Genomic DNA, 27595 nt, shown 5'->3' on the forward strand with positions numbered 1-27595 from the left:
TGTAGAGTTTCCTTCTATGAGAACATTATCCAAGTGTTTTGTGGACCAGAATAGATTCAAACTTAATGGTCCTTCCAATTCCCGTCTCATTCATTTCTAAACATTTTTTATCACAGATACTTCATGGTAAGCATGTTAGCTGGAGAGCTGCTGGTTTATTGGTTATCTGCATCTCATTATTAACTAATGTCTGATTAAGAAAACAAGCAACAATTAAACAACAATTAAACCTTAACTGCAGCTGCTAAAATCTAAAATAGGCAAGTGAGGGTTCTGAATGGTAACAGGCAAGAGAACTAAAATTAAGACCAAAAAATGTATTACTTAAGTAGTCAATAAAAGGGTTCTTAATTAAGAAATTGGTTAAAGTGAAAAACCTGCAGCCACTGCGGCCCTCCAGGACTGTAACTGAGGACCTTTGATCTACAAAGTAACTAAAATTTGTCTTTGAAGAATAAAGGCATAGAGTTAAACACCAACTTTCATTATCAGCAAGGTCTAGGTTCTAATTAGGACACTGGCTGGAATGAAAACTCGTAGCCACTGCGGCCCTCCAGGACCGTGATTGAGGACCCCTGACCTAAACAATAATCAGGCTTAGAGGCAATTAGCAGTTTTTTATTTCTTTAAAGAAACGTTAACAGGGAAAATGTTGTTTAACTAAGAAAATAAGAACACTTGTGACACTGCTTTATTTCATTAATTCCTAAAATATTTATTGTCTCATAAGAATTATGCCATTTTTCTTGAGTGTCTTCTCAATAATGATTTCTGTCCATCTGTTCCGCAGAGGTTAAATAAACATTATTTTAATTTAAAGTGGGCAATGGAAACAATATTACTTCCCTCAGCACCACAGAAACTTTGATTAATCATAAGGAAATCATCCTCTTTTTCATCTATAAATCAAATCCTGCTTAATTCAGCATCCCTTCAAATGAAAGCCAATATGCTACACACAGGAATAATACAGAAGAAGCAAAACTTTCTTATAGTGTTCACTATAAAAGTTGCTATAAAGTTTGCAGACATCATTTTTTTTTTCTCTTTTACACAGTAAAATTTGGTGACGTTTTAATCCCCAACAAAAACACCAGAATAATAGAAAGATAAATACGTCTAAGAGGTCAATCTTAACCAGAATAACTACTGCACGAAGTAGAATCTGTGTTGATTTTTGTTAAGTAGAATTTAAAACAGCAAATATGAAATGATTCGGCTTTTACTAAATAAATATGTCTACAATTCCAGCTCTCGGCTATAAAGCACCATTCTTTCCTAGTCACAAAAATCAGCACCCTGCTTTAGCTCCATTAAGAAGTACGAGCATCTTCTGTGATAAATGGTACAGTTCCTCAGTGACAAATGCACTTTACAGTGCCAGCAGTGATTCCCAGACACTCAAAGTGAGAATTCGCTTTCACAATATAACGTTTTTTCTCTTTCACATTTATCAAGACAAAGACATCCAGCCCTAATATGTGAGAGAGGCTGCTGTTGTCACTAGTTGGTGGGAGAGGTGGAAGAACTGAGAAAAGCAAATGCATGATTTTCATACACTGTTTCGATATACAATGTGGTATTTAACTGCATTTGTAATATAAAATCATCAAAGCTTTTAGACCAAGGGGAAAGCAACATTCTAACCAAATATTCATCTCACTTCTGTCTATCTGGTGGTAATGCTGCTAATCCACTGGTCACCAACCACAGATTTTGTGCAAATGGAAACCTAGAAGACGTGAATACACTTCAGCTTGAATTTGATCAGTTTTCTTTAAGTGTTTCACAGCTGTTCACATATGAGAGAATCATAATTAAACTTACAATTTAAATAACTGTTGAAATTTAAGTATAGTAACCTAATAGAACGTTTTAAGAAAGTGAGAATTATTACCATTAAAATGATAGTTCTCACAATTTTCTATTCTGTGCAATCCAATATATAACAACTTAAATCCACTTTAAAACACTAAATGCATCTGTAACTGTGTTCTTTTGGAATACAATGTGGCTATTGATAAATGCAAAAATAAATAAATAAAATAAAATTCTAACACTCCTGTTACTCACTTTATAACCCCTCCACAGATTTTATACCAACAAACTATAAATCTGGCATTATCCTTTAAGACATCTGCTTTGTGCAGGGTAAAAGTCATTTTTTCCAAAACTGTTCACAGACAGGTTATTTCACTTTTTATTGACCATATCACAATTCCAGTGGGTCACAATTCTACATACACTTTGTTCATATTTGGTAGCATTGCCTTTAAATTTTGTAACTTGAGCCAGATATTTTGGGTCGCCTTCCACAAGCTTTTTTATGATAAGTTGCTGGAATTTTGACCCATTCCTCCAGGCAGTACTGGTGTAACTGGGACAGATTGGTAGGTGTCCTTGCTCGCATACGCTTTGTCAGTTCTGCACACAAATTTTCTATTGGATTGAGGTGAAGGCCACTCCAATACCTTGACCTTGTTGTCCTTAAGCCATTTTGCCACAACTCTGGAGGTATGCTTGGCATCATTGTCCATTGACACATTTGGGACTGAGCTTTATTCACATGTAATGCTTTGAAAAAAATTAATGTAGAGCCATGTGCCGTGGTCTTTCCCAGGTACTGTAAGTGTAGAAGCAGCACGGTTTACTCAGCTACAGCCCTCATAATGTTCTAACACAAGGAGCGAAGATTATCTTTCATAATTGTATTTCGCCAAGATAATTGGCTCTGTTTCACTCACATGCCAACCTCTGTTCATATTATAATCTATTATTTCAAGGCGTGCTATATTTCAACCAGTATCTTTGTAATGCTTTCAAAGCAAACATTATAGCTGTTTTTAAACTGCTTTATAAAGGTTTACATATCAGTCATTTTGTGCTGCCTTAGGTAACATAATGTATTCTGAGACTTGCGTTGAATGCTTAAACTTTATGACCAAAATCACAGAGAATCCATCTGTGAGAGTGTTCCTCATTTCTGTTTCCTCTGATATCCTTCTTATAGTGTTTCTACAAAGGAGAGGGTAAAAAACATGGAATATACTAGACGAGGTATTACGATGGGCTACACTCACATTACCATCCCGCTAGATTTGTAAAGGTAAATGCATCAATCCACTTCATCGAATTTAGGATTACGTAAGGCAAATGTGAGCTGACAGCAACATGTACTTTAGAAAAAGATAGACTTACCCTGAATTTATACTGTGTGCTTCTCTTAAGGTTTCGTACAGTACATGTCAAGTCATCACCAGTGTACCTTGAGTTAAAAGCACCACCCTGACAAAGAAAAAAAAATATTTTTGAGAATGGCCAAATGGTTATGTAGTGCAAGTACTTTTTTCATTTCTTGTATCCATGAATTTTCTCCTTAACAGGTGGTCACATGTTTCACTGAATGTCTGGAAAGGCGCGTCCATGGCATCCAATTCCAAGTACCAATGTGATTCAGCAACACCTGGTAGTGCATGTGACACCCAAACTGACATTAACAGAAATTACACTTACATTGTTCTCCTCCTGTATTTCTAGGTTATATGTTATGACCTCTTCAGGTGTGCAGCCATCTGGCCTGCTCCACTGCAAGGTGATCCAAGTAGTGCCAGCTCGAACCAACCTTGGAGCAAGAGGTGACTGGGGGATATTTCCACATGTGTAGAAAATGATTTCTTGGCTGTAGCCACTGTGAACAAAAACAGGAAGAACTGAAGAAACTTGCAAGTGCATTAAGTGAAAAAGAAACAGCAACACAATGAAAGCTCAACTTTGCACAAATGGCTTTCTCAATTTCAAAGATAATTATCTGCTCGCCCTTAATGGCAGAACTCAGCTCCAACAAAGGACAGATAATTGTAATTAAGAGCAGTATGATTTACATTTTAAAACATTCAGTCATTTTCTGAAACAGTTTATCCAGCTGAAGGTTATGGTGGTCTCAACAGCATCATTAGGAAGGCTAGAACCTACTGTGGAAAGGCAACAATTCAAATGCACAGCACAATTACAGTCCGATATATTTGGTCAGTTATGAGGCATCAGTTAGCCTAACCTACCATTATCTGGGATGTGAAGGAAAAAGAAAACTCTGAAACAAGGAAGAATAGACAGTAACTGAGATAAAGGCTGAAATGCAGGTTTCTTGCACTGTGAATCCGCACGACTACATGCTGCACCCCATTATTTAAATAATTTTGACAAAATATGAGCCAAATTATGAATTTAAGTCAAATGACAAAATATGAGCCAAATTATGAATTTAAGTCAAATGAGGCAAATTTGATTTGCAAAATAACTATAATCAAATACAAACAGTGACAAATTATTACTACTTGTGTGGTGTAAAAGAAGCCATTGTGCCAGGGTTGTAGGCAACCAGTGGTATAAAGTTATAATGTATGCACCACAATCTCATGCGTAATATTAAATACTGTTAGATAAGTGATAAGGCATCGCTCTTCCAATGGTTCATTTTCTTTAAAAATTTTAAGGAACAGCCTCCACATGAGCAATCAGTATACAACTTTGAGTCAACACAGTGTAATGATCTAAAATTTTAGTCAGATTTTCAGTACAGTAAAACCTTGCGAGTAACTTGGCCTGCAAGTGTTTTGCAAGACGAGCAAAAATTTTTAATAAATTTTTACTTGATAAACGAGCAAGATCTTGCAATACGAATAGTACGTTTCGTGAACATGGTGAACGCGGCCCCAAGAGGATGTGGATGCTCCTCTGAAACCCCCTCTTAAACAGTGATACAATGGGAAACAAACTCAGCTTTTCATCTCTTCTTTGTGGGATCAGCTGCTAGCCTACTGCTTGCTGCCATGCCGCATGAGCTGCATCTCACGCGGGGCTTCGAACATTTAAAAGACCGTACAGCGGCTGTTCTAATGTCTCACTGCCTTGTCTCTCTTCCCCCAGACATCCTCTGCTCTGGTCAGGGCTCCCGAGCCGCTGCACCCCTTTGAGGAGGAAGATTTTGTGTTCTTTTGATCAAGAGGTGGAGCTGTGGTCACCGGTTTTGACAGTATGCCCGGATTGCTCCTGAAAGAGACTTTGTGTTTGTCCCGCCTGTATTCAAATAAAGTTTCTGTCTCTTGAAAACCATGAGTGAACCTGTTCAACTTTGTGAACCAAGCGTGACAGTATACACTTTATTTGCCGAGCGTTACATGATCACAACTGAGCTGATGGTTCTTCTCTCTCTCTCGCTGCGGGATTGTGGGTAATCGTCTCCTATGCTCGGTCTCAGTCTGCATGTCTCACTCGTATAGTCAAAATCCGAACGAGCGTATTCTGTATACTAAAGCATCGTGACCACGTGTGTTTGCGTAACGATTCTTTGCAAAGGTAAAGTGCAGGTTAATTTGTTTTATGTATTTTTACTTTATATTTTTTATTAATCATTTTTTTATAAATATTTTTGGGTTGTGGAACGTATCATCTGAGTGTCCATTATTTCTTATGGGGAAATTTGCTTTGATATACGAGTGCTTTAAATTACAAGCACATTTCTGAAATGAATTATGCTCGCAAACCAAGACACTACTGTAAATAACACAAGGAGAGCACGCCAGAGCATACAAGCACCACTCAAACTGCAGGGAAGCCTAGAAACAGTCCCACTTTTGAAAAGGAGAATTTTGCCCTTAATTGAGGACTCTTGTTATGTTGGTCTTTCTGTTAAGCCGCTTGTTAGACTTTCCAATCTGAAATCAAGCATTTTTCATGCTTTCCTTAATTGGAATAGACCAATTAAATGGCTTTTTGAACTGAAAGATGGTACACAACACAAAAATGAATGCCTTACTTGAACGACACTCTTCATTTGCTAAATCTAGACTTTCCCCAAAAACAGACAGTGTCTAGAATACAGTACAGAGAAAATTCCACTCCCCATATGTAAAGAAAAATGCAGACATATACCACAGCTTAAGCAATGAGATTTATGACAGTGGACATACTTGGCCTTGGCACTGACTGTAGCATAAGGCCTCTGTAATTAAAAGCAAGTTATCTACCAAATACCTTTTTCTTGCGTCACAACTATGCATCTTTATTTTCATGGAAACCATGATTTAAAAATGTGCTAAATATTTATACTCTGACGTACTGAAGCATTAAACAGTAAAGGCTTTTCATGCATTCAAAATTCAGCCTTAGAGAGATAATGAGAATTACTCCGTGGGCTCTGGTATTTTGTTTTATGCCTCTTTTCATATTTGCCCTTTCTTTTTTCTCTGTATTGATATTTCTCCTAAAACACACTGGCTGAGTGATGACTCATCCCCACATGAAAAACAGCTGCAAAGGAGAAAATCAGCTTGGCCGGGGCTCAGAAAAGTGCATGATCACAGCTTAGTTGAGAGGAAACAAGCAGGTTGAGGAGAGCAGCAATTAACACCCTGCAAACAGCTATTATGCTAACACATAAATACATTGCTAATTTTAAAAAAAATTACATTATATACAGTGCACAGAGATTGTGTAAGCGATGACAAGTTGGCACAGTGGCACAACACTTTTCAATTGACACATCGTTCATTTGTCCTCCCAGTTGTCTGCCAGAATTTGTTCTGGTCTTTGTCTCCCTTCTTTATTATTTAATTATTCTAAAATGGTCTGGCGTGAATGTGCAGTATTTTTTAGAATGTTGTGTTGTATGATTGCCATTACCACATTCATCTTAGAAAAGATTTAGTCAAAGGTGAGCAACAGTACAAGGATGCATATATTTTTTTCAATAATTGGAACACTTTAGTGACTTATGACTGCTTAAAGTAACATAGTAAGATCCAGCAACCTTGGGTTTTAAAGCCCCATGCTCTAGCAACTAGGCTCAAATGTCTCCTAAATTAGGCAGGAGAAAAATTCAAATTCTACATGTGAATTTTATTTTTCATGAAGTGCTTGTGTGGTTCTGACTTCAGCAACCTTTGTTGAGCCCTGAATTATATCTAGACAGTTTACCAAAAAATATGAATGACTCTGTTAATGTTGCTTAGTGTTATATTGTTCATTGCCTTGTGATGATGGTACTGTACCTAAGGATTCACATAAAACAACAGGTCATTTAATAGTAAATCAGGATAATTTATTGCTATTCAGGTACATTTCTTAAAACTTCTCCTCATGAAGTATGTAAAAAGTAATTATTGCTTAAAATAAACTGAGCTAAACAATCATAATCAAAAGTTTAATAATTATGCTTACAAGGCTATATCTTTTGTAGCACTAATGATGAATAACTGAGATGGAAATCATAAAATAAAATCAGTACAGTTCTAAATGTTATGCTATGTGAGTCCACATTTGTGCAAATCCAACAAGTGCAATAAATAATTAGCTGATCTGTAAATTTAAAAGTGCTCCTCTGTACAGTTAGGTTATTATCATAAATAGTTAATTTCAGCAGTACGTAGCCAATTAACATTAAACCGGACACAAATCATAATTTGAAATTTCATAGACGATAAAACAGCTGTAAACTGTCTACAGCAGTCCATCATTAAATGGATTAAGTTGGTTTAAAACTGCCATTCATTTTTACTTTAATAATATACTTTCACTTTATTAAAAATATTCAGATGTGAGCGCCGGTAGGCTTTGTGGTTTAGGAACCAAGTTCTATAACATTTCAGTAATTATTTACTGCTGTGATGCTGATCTTTCTGATCTTAAAATAGTTCACTACGATAGCAATTGACAAAAAGAATTCATAAGTAATTGCAGAATTACGGTATTTGAGGGTTCCACTAGAGTGCTTCTTTCTCTTGAATGATTTGGCTCAAAAATTAATCAGCACATGGTCATCTCATAACAGGCTAATGTTTCGTGTTTGGTATTCTTCTCTTCAGCAATTTTAGCTGTAGACCATCCTCAAGAAACTGTTACACACACACACAAAACCCATTATCAAGATATCAATGTATTTAGTATCAGGGGACCATAAAACATCGAGATCCATTGAAAACTAGAAATCGAAATTTTTGACGAATCTAAAGCTTTTGCTCCCCCTCATAGACAATAGGTTATGATGGGGGAAGGTGCAAGGCAAGCTATATTCTCTTCTCCTCATGTGCAATTCCAAGGTTAACATGATTGCATGATTAAGTGGAACCAATCCCGGGCAGGGTGCCAACCCACCGCAGGACACACACAAACACACCCACACACCAAGCACACACTAGGGCCAATTTAGAATCGCCAATCCACCTAACCTGCATGTCTTTGGACTGTGGGAGGAAACCGGAGCGCCCGGAGGAAACCCACGCAGACACGGGGAGAACATGCAAACTCCACCCAGGGAGGACCCGGGAAGCAAACCCAGGTCCCCAGGTCTCCCAACTGCGAGGCAGCAGCGCTACCCACTGCGCCACCGTGCCGCCCCATCTTAAGACATCTACTTACGTAATTATATTGAGTTTTATTAATTTTATGAAGAAAACTAGGGCCAGCCTGTCTTTGTAGGAGCTGTCCCCTTTTTGAGTGCTGAATGAATGTGGCCAGCCTTTTTGCTTGGTTTAATTGAGCTTCTGTAAAGTTTTAATTTCCCCTTGGGGACAAATAAAGAATATCTTATCAATCTATACTGTAAGTAAGCTTTAGTTTTTAATTGAGTGAATAGAACTGTGCTCTTTAGTAACTGTCCTTTTTGAACTAAAAATCATGCATATGCCCTATGAAAAACATTGCAAATCTTGTACAGTGACCATGCTTTCTGAAACTGCGAAGCTTACAGTATGTTGCTATTTTGAAATATCAGGAACCAAATCAAACTGTGGCTTGATATAACACCTTTCAACACTCACATGAATAAGGTCAGGCAGGTTTAATGACATATATGAGGCCACCTAAGTGGCTAAGGTGACATTAGATCTGGTAGACTGATCAGTTTTACTTTGTCTAAAAAACAGAGCTAGATTTCAGTTCAGTGCTCTAAAGATGGATGCATTTTTATTCATTTTATTGCATTACACAGAAAAGCTTTGCAAATTGTGAAATGACAGTAATGCACAAAGGTATCAATAACTGTGAATGAGGGGTAACTTGTACCTTCACAACTTTCTCAATGTTACACTCAAGCACAATTTAAGACATTCTAATGTAACAAATCTGGACTCCGTTAAACACCAAAAAATGAAGAGAAGGACACATATTGCATGAAACGTATTCAGGGCTATTTTCAAAAACAGGATATGTTTAGTGAGGAGTCCTTCCAGTTGCTATGGCACATTCAATTTAGCTATCTGCAACTCAAATGTTTGTTCTCTTACTGATGTGCTTTTTTAAGGTTGCTAACGTAAATGTCTGTGCCTCCATTTCGTTATGCTATACTACTCACTTGTAAAAGGAAGTTGCATTTTTAGGGACAAAATGAAAACGTGGCTGCATGATTTCAAAAGTGTATAAACCAGCCTTTCTTTCGGCCTCATCTGTGTATATATTTATATTTGAACTTGAAACCAATTCAGGATTGAAGGAATCACACCTTATTCTAGCAACTTGCTCCAGATGCAATAGCAGATATGTTCAACAAACTGTATAATGCTCGTCCCATCAAAACTGATGTTTTTCAATTTTCTGACCAAAATATCCAAAACTAAAAAATAGCACCAAACTTCCAACCATTTCTGAGTATTTCATACAATGCTCGAGGCACTGCACAACTTTTTCTGACACTAGACTCTTTGTAAAGCTTCACCTAAAACTACACGTTGTTAAAGAAAAGTAACTATAGAAAAGTTATAAAGAAAAGTGGAAAAATAACTGACTGCATGGTGGTACAGTGGTAGCGCTGCTGCCTCGCAGTAAGGACATCCGGGTTCACTTCCCGGGTCCTCCCTGCGTGGAGTTTGCATGTTCTCCCCGTCTGCGTGGGTTTCCTCTGGGTGCTCCGGTTTCCTCCCACAGTCCAAAGACATGCAGGTTAGGTGGATTGGCGATTCTAAATTGTCCCTAGTGTGTGCTTGGTGTGTGGGTGTGTGTGTGCCCTGCCCGGGGTTTGTTTCCTGCCTTGCGCCCTGTGTTGGCTGGGATTGGCTCCAGCAGACCCCCGTAACCCTGTGTTCGGATTCAGCGGGTTGGAAAATGGATGGATGGATGGAAAACTAACTTTAAAGGTAATCCAAAAGGTAGTAGAGAGAGGCATGTGGACAGTAAAAACAAATCTGTCTATGTTTTCATGCAAAAATAGCCAAGAGGAAGCATATTAGAAATGTTCACTAGCGTGAAGTAAAAAGGTGATTCCCTAAAACAATTAATCGGGTGGGGGTCAGCAGTTACAAACAGGAATGTTAATTTGGTGGTGGGTACCAGTCACAAACAGGAAGGAAGTCCCTTTTTCCACACAGTGTTCCTGCTTAGCATTAGTTCACATGGAATTCGGTGAGATTTCTCCAGTATGTTCCAAATTCCACCCTAAATTCTGCTTGTACAGAAAACAAAGATAAGGATTTATCTGCTTTTATCTTTTTAATACTTTGAGACTTTGTGACCATTCAATAATGACTGAACAGTCGTCTCAAGTTAAACATATTACCGGGTACACCACAGAAGTATCTTTCCATTGTAGCTGTTTGCATAATCTATAATAAGGCAACTGAACAGCAACAGATTGAGCAGTTGCCTATTGAATTTTCTGAAGAACTGCACTGCAATGTTTGAACTTTGTTACTTGTATGATGAAAGGCAATGGGACTTTGCAACAACAGTTAGTGTCTCTTGTTGGTAATGTGGAAATAATGCAAGGAGACTTCAGCATTCAATTATGTCTAAAGCACAGCTGCATTCTGGCAGTTAAAAACACAAAGGACTTATGACAGATAGAGATGTTCTAGTAGTATACTTTTATACTTTAATTATTTTATACTAGCTATTTTAGTTGGTTAAGTAAGCATGATTGATTCATTTTATGATGTACCCTGTTCTGGGCCAAATCAGCTATTTGCTTACAAGATCTGCAAATCTTTATCTTGCTGCCATTATGATGGATTCTGAATGCAATGTTATGCTTGCTTTACAAAATTATTTTCCATTTGTTGATTAGAAAAGGTATTATATACAAGTAACATACACATTATTTGGTTACATTTCACAGCATTTTGTGATTGCATTCATAGTCAAAGGCACACAATAAACAGTTACTAAGCGTTTGTTAATACATACCTGCTGCCAACATCATTTCGTGCAGCTAGTCGGAACGTGTAGCCACTGGCTGAGCAGAGTTTAGCTACTTTGTGATGCCTTTGGCTTCCAGAATAGCACTCCGTGAAAACACTATTTCGTTTTCCCTAAAATAAATCATAATAACAGTTGATATAAAAATAGTGAGGAGCCTGCACAAGTTTAATCTGATTTTATATTTCTTTTCATTTGTAAACTCAGTATGTAAAAGATGAAGTAGAACACAGTAAGAAATATGCCAAATGAAGCAAAAGCAAACACAGGGGAATGTGATATTTGTGTGAAGATAAACAAAACACACAAATTGTTGACTAAAGCATTCTTTACATCCACATCCAACATCTCACACCCCCTATAAAGTAAATAAATACAATTACATCAAACGGTGTTGCATCTCTCTGCACTAACTATCTGGCGGTCTTCTAGTCCAAGAGCACGGGCATTAAAATACAGCATAACCGGACTAGACTTCATTTATAACAGTGCTGCTCTGCCTCAAAGCCCACTCTTTTGATAATGTGTATTGTACAATACAAATAAGTCAGTTTAATAATATGACTTATGGCCATCTTCTAATCTACAGAAATAATTTCAACACAAAGAATGTAGGGTCTGATTTGCTGTAAACGGAGGTGAACGATTCTAAAGAAAAAACAAAATTACTTGTTTATGGTAAAGACAGCTACCCGTTCAGTTATACCAAAATGTTAAAAACTGTAAAAAAAACTTAAATAAAAATGTGGCATTTTGTTTAAAAAGCATATCTTGATCAGAAAATTTGAAAATTGTTTAAAATAAATCTTTCAGGTACAAAATCTTTTTTCAGTAATCAACATACATAAAAATGCAACTCGTGGGCATATTATCTCTCTATCAAACTAAACACTGTCTGGGATGTTATCTTCAGCAGGAAACATGCTGGCAGAGGCAATCTGCTTAAAGCAACATGTTGCTCAAGCATCAAATGTTGCAAAAATAAATCTAGCAAATGCCTTTTGCCTAATGTGCAACTAATGTAAGATAAATGAAAAAAAAGAAGATAGAAAAGGAGGAAAAAAATCACCATCACAACTTGGCAGTACATTAGAGTCTCCAGGACATTCTAGGGCTCATAAAAGGATAAGAACATTGGCAGGAAATACATTTTCAATCGTGAGATGAAAATGGGCAACACGCGCTATAAAAATGACAAAGTTGGCAAATTACGCCTTCCATCAGCTGCTTCTAGATATTGAATTTCTCCAATAATAATTCTTAATGCTAATTATGAAGAATAACAGGTTTCCTTTGTTACTTAGGAATCTAGATGCATGTTACAGAAGCTGAAAATAACAAATATTGTTTAAGATGACAAAAAAAGTAGACTAACAGAAAAAAGCCCACTTCAATTATATGGCAAGTGCAAATACAGAACACGGCAAAATATGAAAACAGGCAGAGTTGGGCTTTTCATGGGCAAAATACATAGGAAAGTTTTATACACTGATCAGATGAATGATTCTCCCAGCAAGACTTCAGAACTGAATCATTACAGTGTGATGGATGGCTGGTTAAACTTGAAGTGTTTAGCTCAGGATTGCAGATAACGGAAAGCAAGGACCTTATAGAATGAAGCAGCTTGAAAACATTTTTGTCATAGCATAGTGATTTATGTATAGTTCCTTGTGGACTGAATATATTAGAAGAAAAGAATTACGAGAAAAAAAAAATCTATTTAAAGCACAGCAGTATGTCTTCCCCCTGAAGTTTCCCTCTTGTGCCCCTGAGAAAGAGGTTCTCTCTATGGCAAAGAAAGAAAGAAAGAAAGAAAGAAAGAAAGAAAGAAAGAAAGAAAGAAAATGTTTTAGAGAGTTTGATTATAAATGCATTTACAGTATTGTAAACACCTGTAAGTACAAGAGAGTAATATTGTGTATTACAAGATAACTTTCTTGTGAGGTCTTCTGTCGTGTGAACATCACAGTACACAGGAGTGTGATATTACACCATTTAGAGCAAATCCAGGGAAAACTGGAACAAGAACTACTCAAGGCCTTTAAAAGCATTTTTTTTCTTGTACTGATTAAAATATTCCAGTCGTGCACATCCACAAGAGTGGATGCACAACAGCACGGTGCTTTGGTGTGTGTTTAGCATTTTTTCTTACTTTTTTTTTAAGCTAAATTGCCGAGATTCATTATAGGTGACCTTCTGCCTCATAGCTCCATAGTCCTAGGTTTGAATCCCAGTCTAGGCACTGCTTTTGAGTTTTTATGTTACAAGAATGGGAAGACGTTAAAAGCACAAAATTCACTAAATAGGAAAACACCCCTACATCAAATTACTGACCCATTTCTATCCAATTTCAGAGTCCCGGAGAGGGCCCTTCTGGCAAAGTGTCAGTCACTCAGAGGTTAGACTTACTGAAATCAGGCAGCCAATGAAACCTATCTGCATGTGTTTAGGACATAGGAGGAAAAACTGGTGGATTCATGGAAAAAACCCATTCAGACAAGGCAAAACATGCAAACAGTAGAAGGAAAATGAGCAGACAAGGATTTGAGCCCACACTCCTGGGATTGTGCGACTACAGTGGTAACAACGGTGCCACTGTGGCACCAGAAATAGGGAAGCATTTGCTATTAAATGAATTACGGTTTTGACAGAGGCATAGAGACACATAGGAAGTTCATTTTCAGTACACTGCAAGCATTGCATTTACATCATTCATATAACATTGCTTCAGATCCTATAAAAAATAAAGTGTGTACAAAAATAAAATTGAGACAGAGGTTAACAAATGTGCTGTATAAAAACAGAAGGAACCTTCAAACTCAACTGAGCCTGTGCAACTAACCATTTTTTGTGCCATTCCATACTCTATTCAAGTGAGTATAAGCGCAACCAGTTTCAACGTGTGCATTTGATACAATCTCTTATATAATAGTCAAATGCTAAGATCTGTGTATGTTCAGTCTCTCTGAGCAATATGATTGGTCAGTTTGGCTTCGGTGGCACAATCAAATGAGGAAGGGCAAGTGTGAGAAACATGTGTAGAAGTTATAGGAGAATCACCTTCAAAGATGGGATGTATAAAAGCAGACATCAGACAAGCAAGGAGCCTCAAAATGACAGAGTATGAGAAGCAGGCTTTACGGGAACGAGCTCAAAAGAGGAAGCGCCGGTCAACAGCGGTTTAGAAACACAAGGATACTTAGGAAAGGCCCTGAAGGTACACATAGAGCAAGAGATAATCACAAATTTTCGTACTTCTATTACCTGTCATTGAGAGGTAATATGGCTAGTAATAATTAAACAGGGAAGTCATTTTTAAAATCGATTTATCAGGATCTGAATTGGACTAAACTATCTGAATGTGATCTTCATATCTGATCATCTGAATAATGTTACCTGAACAGAACACTTTTATATTTATTTTAATGAATGTGTGCAATTTCTGTTTTGATATTCTATTTATTGTGCCAGCAATTATTACTTTATATGCAATCTTAAAATTGTCCCTAGTGTGTGCTTGGTGTTTGTGTGTGTGTGTGTTTGTCCTGCGGTGGACTGGCGTCCTGCCCGGGGTTTGTTTCCTGCCTTGCGCCCTGTGTTGGCTGGGATTGGCTCCAGCAGACCCCCGTGACCCTGTGTTAGGATATAGCGGGTTGGAAATTTGACTGACTGACTGACAATAGATCACTGAAATTATTAGAATATTTAAATAAGACTTTTAAAATTAATGCGCTTGTAAAAAGTGTTGTAACCCAACAGGGTTTACTTTGATAAATGTCCAAAATAACACTCAGCTGGAGTTTAAAAATCTTAAAGGTGCTACTTTCAATCATATTCTTAGTAACAAGTTGTTACTTTAGAAATGTTTTCTAATATTTCTGTGAAATTATATTTTAAGCAGCTTCCAGATGTGCCCAAGTATCCCTATAGAGAAACAAACTGTAAAGTAAAAGATGGCTTCAAAGCTCCTTCTTATTCTTTTCATAATCTACAACACTTACATCACGGGTTTATTTTTATTAAGGCTAAAAAAATTAATACCGTCAGTCTTTCATCCTAACTCATACCACTCAATCATGTAACATGTCTTCTGTCTCTTCAATGGACGTTTTGTAATGCACAAGCAATTTCAGAAAAAGTTACAGAAGTTGATTGTTTAAGTACAATGTACCATCTTCTGAAGTGTACAAATAAACCAGTGCCCCATAAAACAGATCATTTTAGGAGCCTTTTTGATCGCTTCCTTACCCAGGCTAGATTTAGTCTGTACGGAAGCTATCACAGCCTCTTCCATTATGTATACTTTCTAACTCTAAAGTTCACATTTTATATCTACAGTAGGTCTATCTTTTTCTTTCCTGTATGTAACACTGTATATCTGTAAAAAGAAACCTAATTTGCTGTGTATTGTATCAGCCCAGTTATGAATTCTTTCCTGCTCCACTCTGTAATGATTTATTGGACTCTAGGCAGTCTACTAATCCTTCTTGTTTACAGCTGTCTGAAAATGTAACCCATTTGTTTAATATTTGTCAAAACCATGTACATACATTTAAGAAAAAGAAGAGGCCCCTACAGTAATCTCTGTAGAACCACATTTACGTGATCTCCATATTCAGAAAATAAAACGGGTGTCATAAATAATAATTGCGCATCACCCTGAACCTCTGCAACGTGTAGTTTGATGATAAGCCACTCCTGCAGTACCACATGAATGATTTAATAAATGTGAAAGCAGGTAACATCATACACAATACTGTTACCAAAACAACTGCTTGCTTCCATATAATAATCTAGGGCTTTCTTAAAATATAATTTCATGGTCTAAGTGCATGTTGACTGCCCATTAACATATCTAGACATACCTAGACCTAGACGTAATTTCCTTGTAATTTTTACAATGGCAATAAAGGCTTTCTATTCTACTGGTCTTTCTTTTGTAACATTTGGATTTAATATCAAAAACAGAGATACATTTCATAAAAATGCATAAAACAAGCAATGCCACTGTCTTCCAGGTTTGCTGCACAGAACTGTCTCATTTTAATCTTGAGAAGCAGCCACTTCATCGTTTAATGACTTTACGCTTTTGTAAAGGAGTAGGTAAAGTAAACTTTAGCATGACAAGAAGGAGCAAAATGCTTATTAAGCCAGATTGACTGATCAATTACTGTCAGAAAAGTTTTTATTTCTCCTACATCATAAATGTGTTTTCCAAATTTTGCAAATTGTAGTTTAGTATTAGATAACTTACCTCATCCCATTCTAATAGATAACCAGAAATTTTGGAACCATTGTCTGCGGGTGCCTATAATAACAAAGAAAAACCTTAATTAAAAAAATAAATATCCACATTAGACTTTTAAACATTTATATGATGCATACAGTAAATACATATATGAGTTATATGTATCACAACATTGCTTGGTTGTTGATCATTTAGTCAGAGGCACACAGTAATTATAAAGGCTGAAGCCCTGGAAGTTGAAAGAGGAGAGTCGGAGAAGTCAAATAGCTGAAACATTGGTAGCGAGAGCAAATGAGGTCTCAGAATCATCAGAAATCAGTGGCAAGTGGAAAACAATGAAGAATGTTTTATAGAAAACATTAGAAGAAATTTGATTTGGACAAACGGAACACTGAGATACAAAGAAACATGAAATGCTGATGTTAAATGGCATTTGAGGAAAAGATGAAATGCAACAAGAAGTGGTAGAAAACTAAAGCAGAAGGTAGCAGAGCAATCTATAAGGAAAAACAGTTCGGAGGGCATAAATGATGCAGAGGAGTGAAAGACAGAAAGTGTAAGAGATGTGCATATATACTAAGTGTATATTTAGATATTGGCAATGGAGTTGTTTTGGAGAAAGTACTGAAGTACAGCTACTAAGGTGCAAATGGAGTTCTGGACACCACAGTGCTAGCATGGATGAGAGGCGCCTGGAAGAAATTTCAGGTGTTTTCTGCATACTGACTACTAGATTCTTTCTCTGGCATTGAAGAATAGAATTTATGAAAGTTGTGGTGGGAGTAGTCTGTTGTATGGTAGTGAGACATGGCTGAAAAAAAATATAAGAAATGAGATAAATAAAACGGACGTGGGGAATGTTATTATTGAGAGAAAGATGAATGCTGAGTGAAGAGAAAGACCTAGTGTGGAGGTGAGAGGTGTGATGCTGAGAAGAAAAAGGTTAAGGTAGTTTGTACGTTTTGATCAAAAGCCAGGGGAGGAAGAAAATGTGGATGGAGGTGGAGCTTTATGATGATGGATCAGTTATTTAAGTAAAAATATTCTAAATGCAGTTATGTTAATATAACAATATGAAGTTTGGCAATCTTCTACACAGGCACTGGCAATTAGAATTCTCTCTACGGTAGTTCACTAAAAATTACTCAAACAAGAATCTGCATTTGAAAGTCTCAAGATTCTAATTTTATTACTATATGGACAGCAGAAAATAGTTTAACTATGAACTGTACCTACAACGCAGTATAATAAGCAGCACACAATAGTTTGCACATACAGTACTGCATGTGACAATCACATAAAACAAACAGTACAGCAGTATGGGAGTGTGCAGAAACTCAAACTGAGCGAAATGATGAAGGTGTTTGGTTTGAATGAAAATAAATGCTAGGACTGCATCAATTTTCTGGCAGAAAGCCACAATTTTTCTCTCAGCTACATAAATCTAATATAAAGTATGGGAAATTAAGGTTAGTCAAGGGTTATAGGTCAATGTTGCAGTACTGGGTTCTAAAAACAAGCAACTCACAAGACATTTATACCACCAGGGAAATCTCTGGTATCTTTTTTCCCAGCAATTAAATTTTCACAAATAGTTCCAGTGCCATTCCAAACAATCATATTCACCAATATCAAGTAATTGCAAATTAAGTCAAAAATTAACAGAATAACCAAACTGTGTTGCAGTCTTCAAAGTTAAAGGTGCTATACTGTCTTTAAACTTTATATCAGGAACCCTTTAACCATGTTTCTTATGTAATATCAGTATATTCTGGAAGGTTATTAAAATGAAAGTTTAGTATTAAATTAATGAGAAAAAGATTTTCGCCAATAAGTCTTCAAATCAAAAGAGATTTCAGGAAGCCAGTTTCCTTGTTAATCAGATGCAATGACCAAGAAAAGCTCACCTACTATGCAGTTGAGCACGTTCAAATACAAATGTAAAAAAAAAGCAATTAAATGCTTTTGTAACCCACCGTCTCTTTGTTATTTGTGAGACTCTGCATCTCTTTCTGACATCAGTAACAAGGAAAATTAAATACTTCTTCCATGTGAAAGGTTTTAATTATGTTTCTTTGAAAATATATGTTTTAAACAGGATCAGACAATCAGAGCATTAAGTAATACTTTCACATACAAACTCAACGAAGTGTGACTTGAATTTTAAAGATGTCATACAGATGCTCTTGATCACAATGCAAGTACCATAAAACAAGGGTTCTCACATTTGAATGTTGTGGACTCCTGGGATACCATGTTATTATTATTCCAACAAATTACTTACTTCAAGGCAAAGTCCACCTTTTAACCTTAAACCTAACCCTTCACTTATTCAGATGGATTTCTTTTTTGCTACCATTCAGGATCACAAGACACTTTTATCTAAATTCATTTAAAATTTCATAAGAAATTTAGTGAAATGGGTTGCATGCAGTGCAGCATATACTGTTGTCATGTTTTTAAAAATTTTTTTTTCTTTCAAATTCATAAAAAAATACTAATAGGTTAATTAGCAGCATAATCCAGGTTTAAATGTGTGTAACCAGACTTAAAACAATGACTGTTTGATAATTGTGATTTCTGACCCCAATTATGTTAGCTTACATAGTCAAAAGAATGTGTTGAGTTTGAGTCTTAGAAGAGCATAGTCCATGTATAACATATTCAGATAAGCTCAGATGGTAGTAACCCATACAAGTTTAATAAAACGCTCAATGAACATGCAAAATATGTGGGTATTTATAATGGTCAGGGGCCTTCTAAAAGCTAGTAGCCACCTACAAGAACAATGCTTCCTGCATTCCGCCGAGCCAGACATACAATCAGCATTCCCTAGTGAAATACTGGATGATGACTGGACTGCTCAAATGGTTTTTCTTCTGTCTGAATATGTATGTTGTGGCAGATGGCTAGGACACCTTCATAAAGGAAGAACCAGGAGAGAAGACATGCATACTTGCACAGGGCATTATCAGCCCTGGAGTATTACATGGCTGTCCCCCTGGGTGGCAGCAGTGTCTTGAATTCCTACAAGGCTCCATGGGTGTTGAAATTTGGTACAGCCGTATTGGGTTCCGTGGGTGCTGCAGGGACTGCACAGATCTACTTTGTTGGACTTCCGCCTCACCCAGAAGTGCTTCTGGTTGACGTTAGCAGGCCACCAGAAGTATTCCCGGGTACAGGATAAAAGAAACCAGCTGCCATTTTTCCTGGAGCCAGAGTCGGGAGGGAGAGGTCGATGCTTGCTGGGAGGAGTGGAGGTGGAGAGGGGGAGAGGAAAGAGAGAAAGAAAGAAGAAAGAAAGAAAGAAAGAAAGAAAGAAAGAAAGAAAGAAAGAAAGAAAGAAAGAAAGAAAGAAAGAAAGAAAGAAAGAAAGAAACAGTGCTGTGTGCTGCAATTTAAGTGCTTTATACTGTGCTGTGGGAAATGAGGAAAGCGTTTTCCACTGAATGAAAGCATGTGTTGTGTTTATGAACTTGTGTCTGCGTCTGTTTGTGCCGGGACTGGGGAGCTGGTGTGCCCCTTGCAAGCCACAATGTATAAATGATTACAGTATATAGTATATTGGGAGTGAAAGCTGTGTTTTAAAGCAAATTAAATATATATACCTCCTATGGTACCATATTTCTGTAGTCTAATTATTTCACCATGGTTACTGAAGGGGTATATATATAGGTTCAAGTGTGTCCTGCATTTAAAAAAATATTTCCTGGGAGCAAGCTCCCCCTGCTGGAGACAGTGAGTTGGATTAATTGACAACAGTAAACAATATATATGTCAGCCTTACTTAAGTAAAGTTAATTGGTAACACAAATTATGTTGGATTTAACTGAGAAAAGTTAAATGGTAACTCCAGCTAGACTGGGTTTAATTGGTTTAACTAAGTGAAGTGAATTGTTGGCACTAAATAATGCTAAGGATAATTTTGCACATTAACTTGATCCAGTTTTTGTGAGGCAAGATAACTGGCAGTATTTATTAGGTAAGGTTTATGAAAGTGAGCGTACTCTGTGATGGACTGGCATCCCACCTAGTGATGGTCACTGCTTTGGGCAAGTTTCTATAAGGACTGACTTCTTTTCTTGCACTAAACAAAACATCTTTGAAGGATTTTTGATCCCCCCCATCCAGTTTCCTAACCTGCATAGCCAGGGAAGGGTTGTGGGACAGAGAATTTAAGATGATTACAGCAATTATATTCGTTAGAATACACTCACTTTTTATTTGAATTGCCTGCATTTTAAGTCCTCATTTGCCACTGGTAATTTTTAAATGGTCTAAAATTCAAATTGTCAGAATGTAAAATATTATTTATCACACAGAGAAATGTATTTAGCAACTATATGTGATGAGTGCTAATTTACATATTTAGAAAAAAATATAACATTGAGCTTAGAGATGATAATTCCTTTTATATAAATAGAACATTTTAACTCCTTTTTAAACTTTTAACATGAAGGCTATTCCAAGAACTTGTTGGTAAATTGCTGGTTTGAGAGTATTTGCGGACAGAGCCAGGGTCAAGTATTCCTGAAAACTCGACCTAGAAATTTCCCAGGTCAAGGCCAAGTTTAATTCCCAGGGTTTTAGTGTAAGCAAACAATGTTAAAAATTGCTTGGTGAATGTCACAGTGAATACATGCATGACACTCTGATGATGGAAAAAGCATGACTTACTTGATCGTTTTGCAAGATTACTTGTTTTAAAAATTAAAATGTGTCAGGGAATTGGGCAGACTTGGAAATGAGGGAACAAGTGTCTGTTGAAGCTAAGAGAGTCATTAATGATGTTGGTACCAACAATGCCAACTGTGTACCATGCATTTCGCAGATGCCATTTTTCTCCTGTGTTGCACTGAAGTAGGAGAAAAAATGAAACTGTAGAGGAAATTGTTTTATGTTTTAGGAAAATTAAAAAACAGAGAAACCATTCTCTATATCTACTGTCTCAGAATTCTGCTATGAAATTAGTCAAGACAGGTGTGAGGCTTTCATTTTAAACATATTGGTATCAGCTCTATGCCATTACTGAAATAACAAACAGAAATCTCTCAAAATCACCTCAGTCAACTTAAATGATTGAAGGTTTATATTATAAAGCATTTAAAGAGGCTGAAGAAGGAAACTAGGAACACAACATAACAATTCCAAAACAATTTAATCTAATTTAGGAACCAGAACTGATCCTAGCTGCACCAGGTGAAAGGCAGGCAAAGACCCTGAACGGGGCCACAGCGACAGTTCATCACAGAGCCCCTCAATATTCAATAGCAAAGAAGGTGAGGCTTTATTAAAACAAGGTATTTCTTTTTTATAATAACATAACAAAATGTGAAAATATCCAAATGTAGTGAATATTAAACATTTTGTGCCCAAAAATGTAAGCATGCCACTAAGGTTAACACTTAGTATTTAACTTTCAAATAATACTAAAATGATGAGATAATTATGCAAATGTTCCACCTAGATGATGCGATCAGCTAAAGCTTTATTCAGTTTTAGAGAAACCAGCATTCAATATGCTATGGCATATTTTAGCATACTTTTTTTTTTTAAACTGACATCATGAAATGTATAATCAAAGGATGAGCTCTACAAATTACAATAAAATGAGAATTAGGTTTAATAAAAGTGGAATGTTTTCATTTTAGTTGCTCTGATGTGATTCCCAGCTATGAATGATGATGTTGCTTCAGCTGTGACTTTGTTTCCTATAAAATCATTCATCTTTAACTGTACGTGTTTATTTGTGTAGATGATGGTTGGCAATTACTTTCAAAAAGATGCTGTTGTTGGCACCCATAAGAATTTCTGGAGTGTGAGGGTTTTGATCAAATTGAATTTTTTGTTGTATTATTTTACAGTGTTGCAATTTTCATTAATTTCGTGTTACGTATGTATTTTCTCTATGCTAGTTTAATTAAATATGCTTTCTATTTTCTCTGCAAATAACTATTGAAACACATGACGTAATAATGTATACATTCAAATATGCATCATGAAAATGATTGTTATAATTAAAGATAGTAGAAGGACATGATCATAAAAAAAACACATTTTCATGCTGGCCCCAAAACCACATAATTGAACACCTAATAGCAGGGTGGACTGTCTCCCCTGTTTCTTAATTTTCTGTGCTGTGATTTCATCCCTTGGCACTGAATTTACATCATGCTTCCATTCCTGAATATTTTTTTTCATTATTTTACATAACAATTATTAAAAAAGTATGGTTTAATATGTTGTTATGTGTATTGAGTGGAGGCTGCAGATGACAGAAAGAAATGTTAACTGATATCTTGTAGGATTATTGCTGAACTTTTTTTATACGCCAATGTACATCTTTTAATTGAATTTCTTTATTTTTCATGTAAGTAGCTGATGCCTGAATTCAGTGACCCAGCATGCTCACTAGATCAAGATATCCAATGTGAAATCAGTTGACTGCATGCATCATTAGACACCACAATATGTTTTTACTATTATACTGTGAACCGAGTCCTGAATAAATTAATAAAAACATCAGTTTTCACTAATCAAACAAAATAATTTTTGTATTATTCATAAAATGATATGAAAACCTACAAATTTCATTAGTCATATTAGCCCTATTTATTTTATTGCAATGAATGTTTGATTTTTATTCAATTTTTTTTTCCAGAATACTTTCATCATATGAACGTTTTCTGTTTTTATTTACAATTCATTTGACTAATTTTAGACTCACTCGAATCTGTGCATTTCTAAGAAAGAATAATAAAGAAAGTCAAGGTCAGTAAAACTCAAGAGTCAATGGTTACATGCTAAAGTCTTCAAATTGCCTCTTTGGGAGCATCTGAGAGAATGCTATATTGGCTTGAAGCCCACTAGACTATAAATGGGACTTGACCAAAGTGTTTCCTGTGAGAAATGTGTTATTAGGGTATATCGATTGAAGCAGGTTTCATTTAACGTTTACTTTGGTTTTAAAAGGGAGCTAGGACTATTTTCTCATCAATAAATTGGAAATGAGGCACAAAATCTCCAGATCTGAAGTTGGCTAGAAATCTTGCATTTTATGAAGGAGATCGAAAAAGTTGGATATGCTTTGTAAAGCGTCCTCTTGAAGACAGCAGCAGCGTTACAGCAAAATTTACAATTTAACATTAATTAAGATCCAAAGAGCTGCATATCGATTACTGTAATGAGTATTGATTGGATTTGCAGCACAAAGGCAATATTTGTTTACCTTTTACGCAAATCCTGTTTTTATTACTTTCATGTCTTTTATTTTTTTCTCCCCTTTTTACATTTGATTAACCTAGTTCAGGAAATGGAAAAATGGATAGATGCATCTAGGCTTTCCATGGTCTTTTAAAATTAAAAAGGGAGCTTACTGATGAAACGATTACTTCAGGATACAATGCTTGTATATATGCCTCTTAAAGTACTGAAGCAGTCTAATGGAACCTTGGTTTAATGTCTATATTTACCGTTGCCACTTTGCCAGTCACTGTATGCAATGTGTATTGTGAAAAGATCCTGAAATGTGCGTCTGTGTTGGAATAACAATGTTATAGATCCTACAAACAATTTACTAAAAGCGCATTACTTGTTTGAGGTTATTTTGAGAAAATCTATTAAAGCTCTGCCTCTCATCCATCAAGATTTACATGATCCTAATGGATACTAATAATAATTCTTTACATTTGTATAGCACTTTTCTCACTACTCAAAGTGCTTTATATAGTCAATGGAGAGCCACTTCAACCAGCACTAATGTGCAGCATCCATGTGGATGATGTGGTGGCGTACGCTCACCGCACATTAGCTGTGAGAGAGATAGCCAGTTAGAGACACGGGATGATTAGGGGCCCAGAATGACTAGGCCAGGGGTGGGCAATGTCGGTCCTGGAGAGTCGCAGTGGCTACGGGTTTTCATTCCAACCCAACTGCTTAATTAGAAACCAATCCTTGCCAGTCTCACACCTTATTTAATTTTATGGCTTGTTAGTCTGCAATGTAAGGTTCTTATATCATAGATTTTTTACTCTCCAAGGATATCATCCAAATGATTTGAAGCCTAAAATAGATCATTTTCAGTCTGTCACATTTTCTGTTAAATGTTTTATTAAAACAAACAGTGCATGATGAACACACACAGACGTAAATTAAAACAAACTGGATGGAGAACTGTTGGCTGCTTTGTCATTTACATTTTATTGCTAATAAGGAGCCATTAAAACAATGAATGCAGCTGTTTAAGATTGAGATAAGCAATTGAGGGTGAGGAACCTTAACAAGTGAGACCACTAAAATGAAGCATCAAAATGTCACTTAAGCAATAAGTGTTTCATCAGCAATAATTGTTTTCTCATTAAGAAACTCAGTTGGAACAAAAACCTGCAGCCACTGCGGATCTCCAGGACCGACATTGCCCATCCCTGCACTAGGCCATGGAGGGCAATTTACTCTGGACATCGGCATACACACTGCTCTTTATGAAGGATGCCCAGTGATCTTTTATGACCACAGAGAGACAGGACCTTGGTTTTACATCTCATCCGTAGGACAGCACCATTTCTACAGTGCAGTGTCCCCATCACTGCACTGGGGTCCACATTCCTGGTAAGTGTGCCCTGCTGGCCTCACCAACACCTCTTACAAGGCTTTTCCTAGATGGTCTCTTATCCAAGCACTGGATGGGCCTGAACATGCTTAGCTTCAAGTGGATGATCTCTTCTGATATGCATGTCGTATGGTCTTTGTATTCAACTTCTGTTACTTTTATTACATTTCTACTAGGTAGTTAAAATAAAATAAATTCAGAGGAATATGAAAATCTGAGACTCTCATGTACTATGTCTTAGTGCTGAGCTGACAATTAGCAGGCAAAAAGGTAAAAAAAAAAAAAAAAAAAAAAAAAAAAGGTTAATTTTTTTCAGACATCTATGCTTCCCATTTACCAGGTCCATAAGGTCTATTCGTTTTGGGATTTACTGTATTTATACTCATATGTCCTTCCATATTAATTGAATCTTTAGAGTCCTGGTGCTTCCTGCCTTGCTATATGGTTACGAGACATGGACGCTATCCAGTGACCTGAGACGAAGGCTGGACTCCTTTGGTAATGTGTCACTTCGGAAAATCTTTGGGTACCGCTGGTTTGACTTGGTGTTGAATGAGTGGTTGCTCATGGAGTCCCAAATGAGGCACATTACCTGCATTGTGAGGGAGTGTCAGTTACGGCACTACGGCCATGTGGTGCGATTCCCTGTGGGTGATCCAGCTCGCAGGATCCTTATTGTTGAGGACCTGAGTGGCTGGACCAAATCAAGGGGTTGCCTACGTAACACCTGGCTGCGGCAGATAAAAGGTCATTTGCAGAGGGTGGGACTGGACCACGTGTCTGCCTGGGGGGTTGCCAACCGGGATCCCGAGTTGATTTGTCGTGTAGTGGGTGCGGCAATGCACTGTACCAGTGCATGCTCCCCAACTTGACTTGACTTTCAATTTACCAAGAAATTCACTATTTAAGGAGGCACCAATTGTCCCAGTTTGAAAATTGATCCTCGTTATTAATAATACAATGATATTAGTATTATTATTTATTATATTTACCTGTTGTTACACCTGTAATGGATGCTATACAGTGTCAAAGGATAATTGAGGTAAAAGTTTACTTGTTGTCCTCTATGACCTGCAGGACTGATCGTCTTAACTGTGCTTTTTTTAAAAAAACAAGTGTGTGCTTTGCAGAGATTTCACTTTGCAGTCTAGAGTTAATTAATGAGCATTACATTTAAATAAACCTAACTAAGCATTGCTAGCAACCTTTAAGATGCCACCAGTTTTCAGAGTTGTACATTAGTATTAGCAAATCATGCTTTAATCTACTAAGTTCTTTTGCTTTCTGCTTTGTGTTAGTCTGTCTTTAGTCCACAAATCAAAAATATATTCATTGAAAAGAAAAAAAATAGTCCCAACCTGTAACTGAACTGGAGGTATCTCATCTTTATGCCACTACTGAAAATGTGATTATATCAAATATGTTTTGTAAAACTGCATCACCTTTCATGCTGTTATGACCTAAACAGTAAGAATTATGCAGTATATAAAATGGCTAAAAACCTGGGATTGCTTTCAAAATAAGATGAACTTTTAAATAGAAACGTGGCACATGTAAATGTAATATTTTCCCTTCTACTCATGCTTTCTATACATTTTTCTTAAGGCAATATTTAAAGTGTTGGCCACCTACTTTCCCCTGTCTGTTGTTTCTTTTTCCAAAACAGATAAATCACATTTCAGACATAATGGATGACTATTAATATATGACATCTGGCTGGCTGTAAAATAAAGTGTATTTATATTACTTTCATAACATAAAGCGTTGGGCTGTAATTACTCTCTGAAGCACTGTTGTGATGTGATATTTTGTATACAAGTTGATAAATATTTTGTATGTCTTTATTTGTAACTTAGGAAAAACTAAGTCAGGAAAGTGAATTTTACGACAGAGTTGGGGGAAGTGCCTGAAACAAGTTTGGTAAATGTGTCTCTGCTAAAGACTATCTCTCAACCCCCCCGCAAGAAAGCCAGGCTACCTAACTGCCAAGCTTTACCTTAACATATGGTTTTGGGGGATGGCAGGTATGAAGGTATTCTGTGCCCCATTGGTCTGAAGTAAGGCTGTTTGGAATTGGCTTGTATCAGAAGCCTTTAAGTACCATGACGTCCTATTGACTCTAGGGGTTGGACAGAAAACCTATAAATTTGCTCACTCCCTCACTCTCTCTCTCTCTCTCTTACCAAACTGATGCATGAACTGAAAAGAACAACACAATGAAGAGCACAGCTCGGCAGCCATATTGAGACAGGCATACGGCCTGTTCTGAAGAAAGCTGACCACAAATGATGCCTTAACTAGAGACATTTTTAAGTAACTAACAAGTCTGTGTGCCGCCTGAACTACACATCACCATTTATCAGGTTGTATGGTTGCCAATATTCACATGTACTTTGAATATTATTATTTATGAATATTACCAATAATACATTGTTTAAATTGTAACTAAACTCCTGCTTGTCTTTTACTACACCTAATTGTCTGAGGTTATAGATGTAGGAGGGAAGGTGGGGAGAAGTTATATACTATAATACATTATAAACAGTGGTAAGTCT

The 27595-nt window shown here is 36.6% G+C and overlaps 1 protein-coding gene across 2 annotated transcripts in view; it reads right to left on the bottom strand.

Annotated features, from left to right (window-relative positions):
* Positions 1-27595, bottom strand: part of fndc3ba (fibronectin type III domain containing 3Ba) — a 532014-nt gene that overhangs the window by 70711 nt on the left and 433708 nt on the right. For both annotated transcript variants that reach the window (XM_028794708.2, XM_051923036.1), the window contains exons 11-14: positions 16439-16492; positions 11173-11297; positions 3514-3688; positions 3199-3285 (exon numbers count right to left, since the gene is read on the bottom strand). In XM_028794708.2, the coding sequence (XP_028650541.2) occupies positions 3199-3285; positions 3514-3688; positions 11173-11297; positions 16439-16492 (441 nt within the window). The remainder of the gene's footprint in view (positions 1-3198; positions 3286-3513; positions 3689-11172; positions 11298-16438; positions 16493-27595) is intronic.

This window comes from Erpetoichthys calabaricus, chromosome 2 (assembly GCF_900747795.2).
Source record: "Erpetoichthys calabaricus chromosome 2, fErpCal1.3, whole genome shotgun sequence".
Lineage (NCBI taxonomy): Eukaryota > Metazoa > Chordata > Cladistia > Polypteriformes > Polypteridae > Erpetoichthys > Erpetoichthys calabaricus.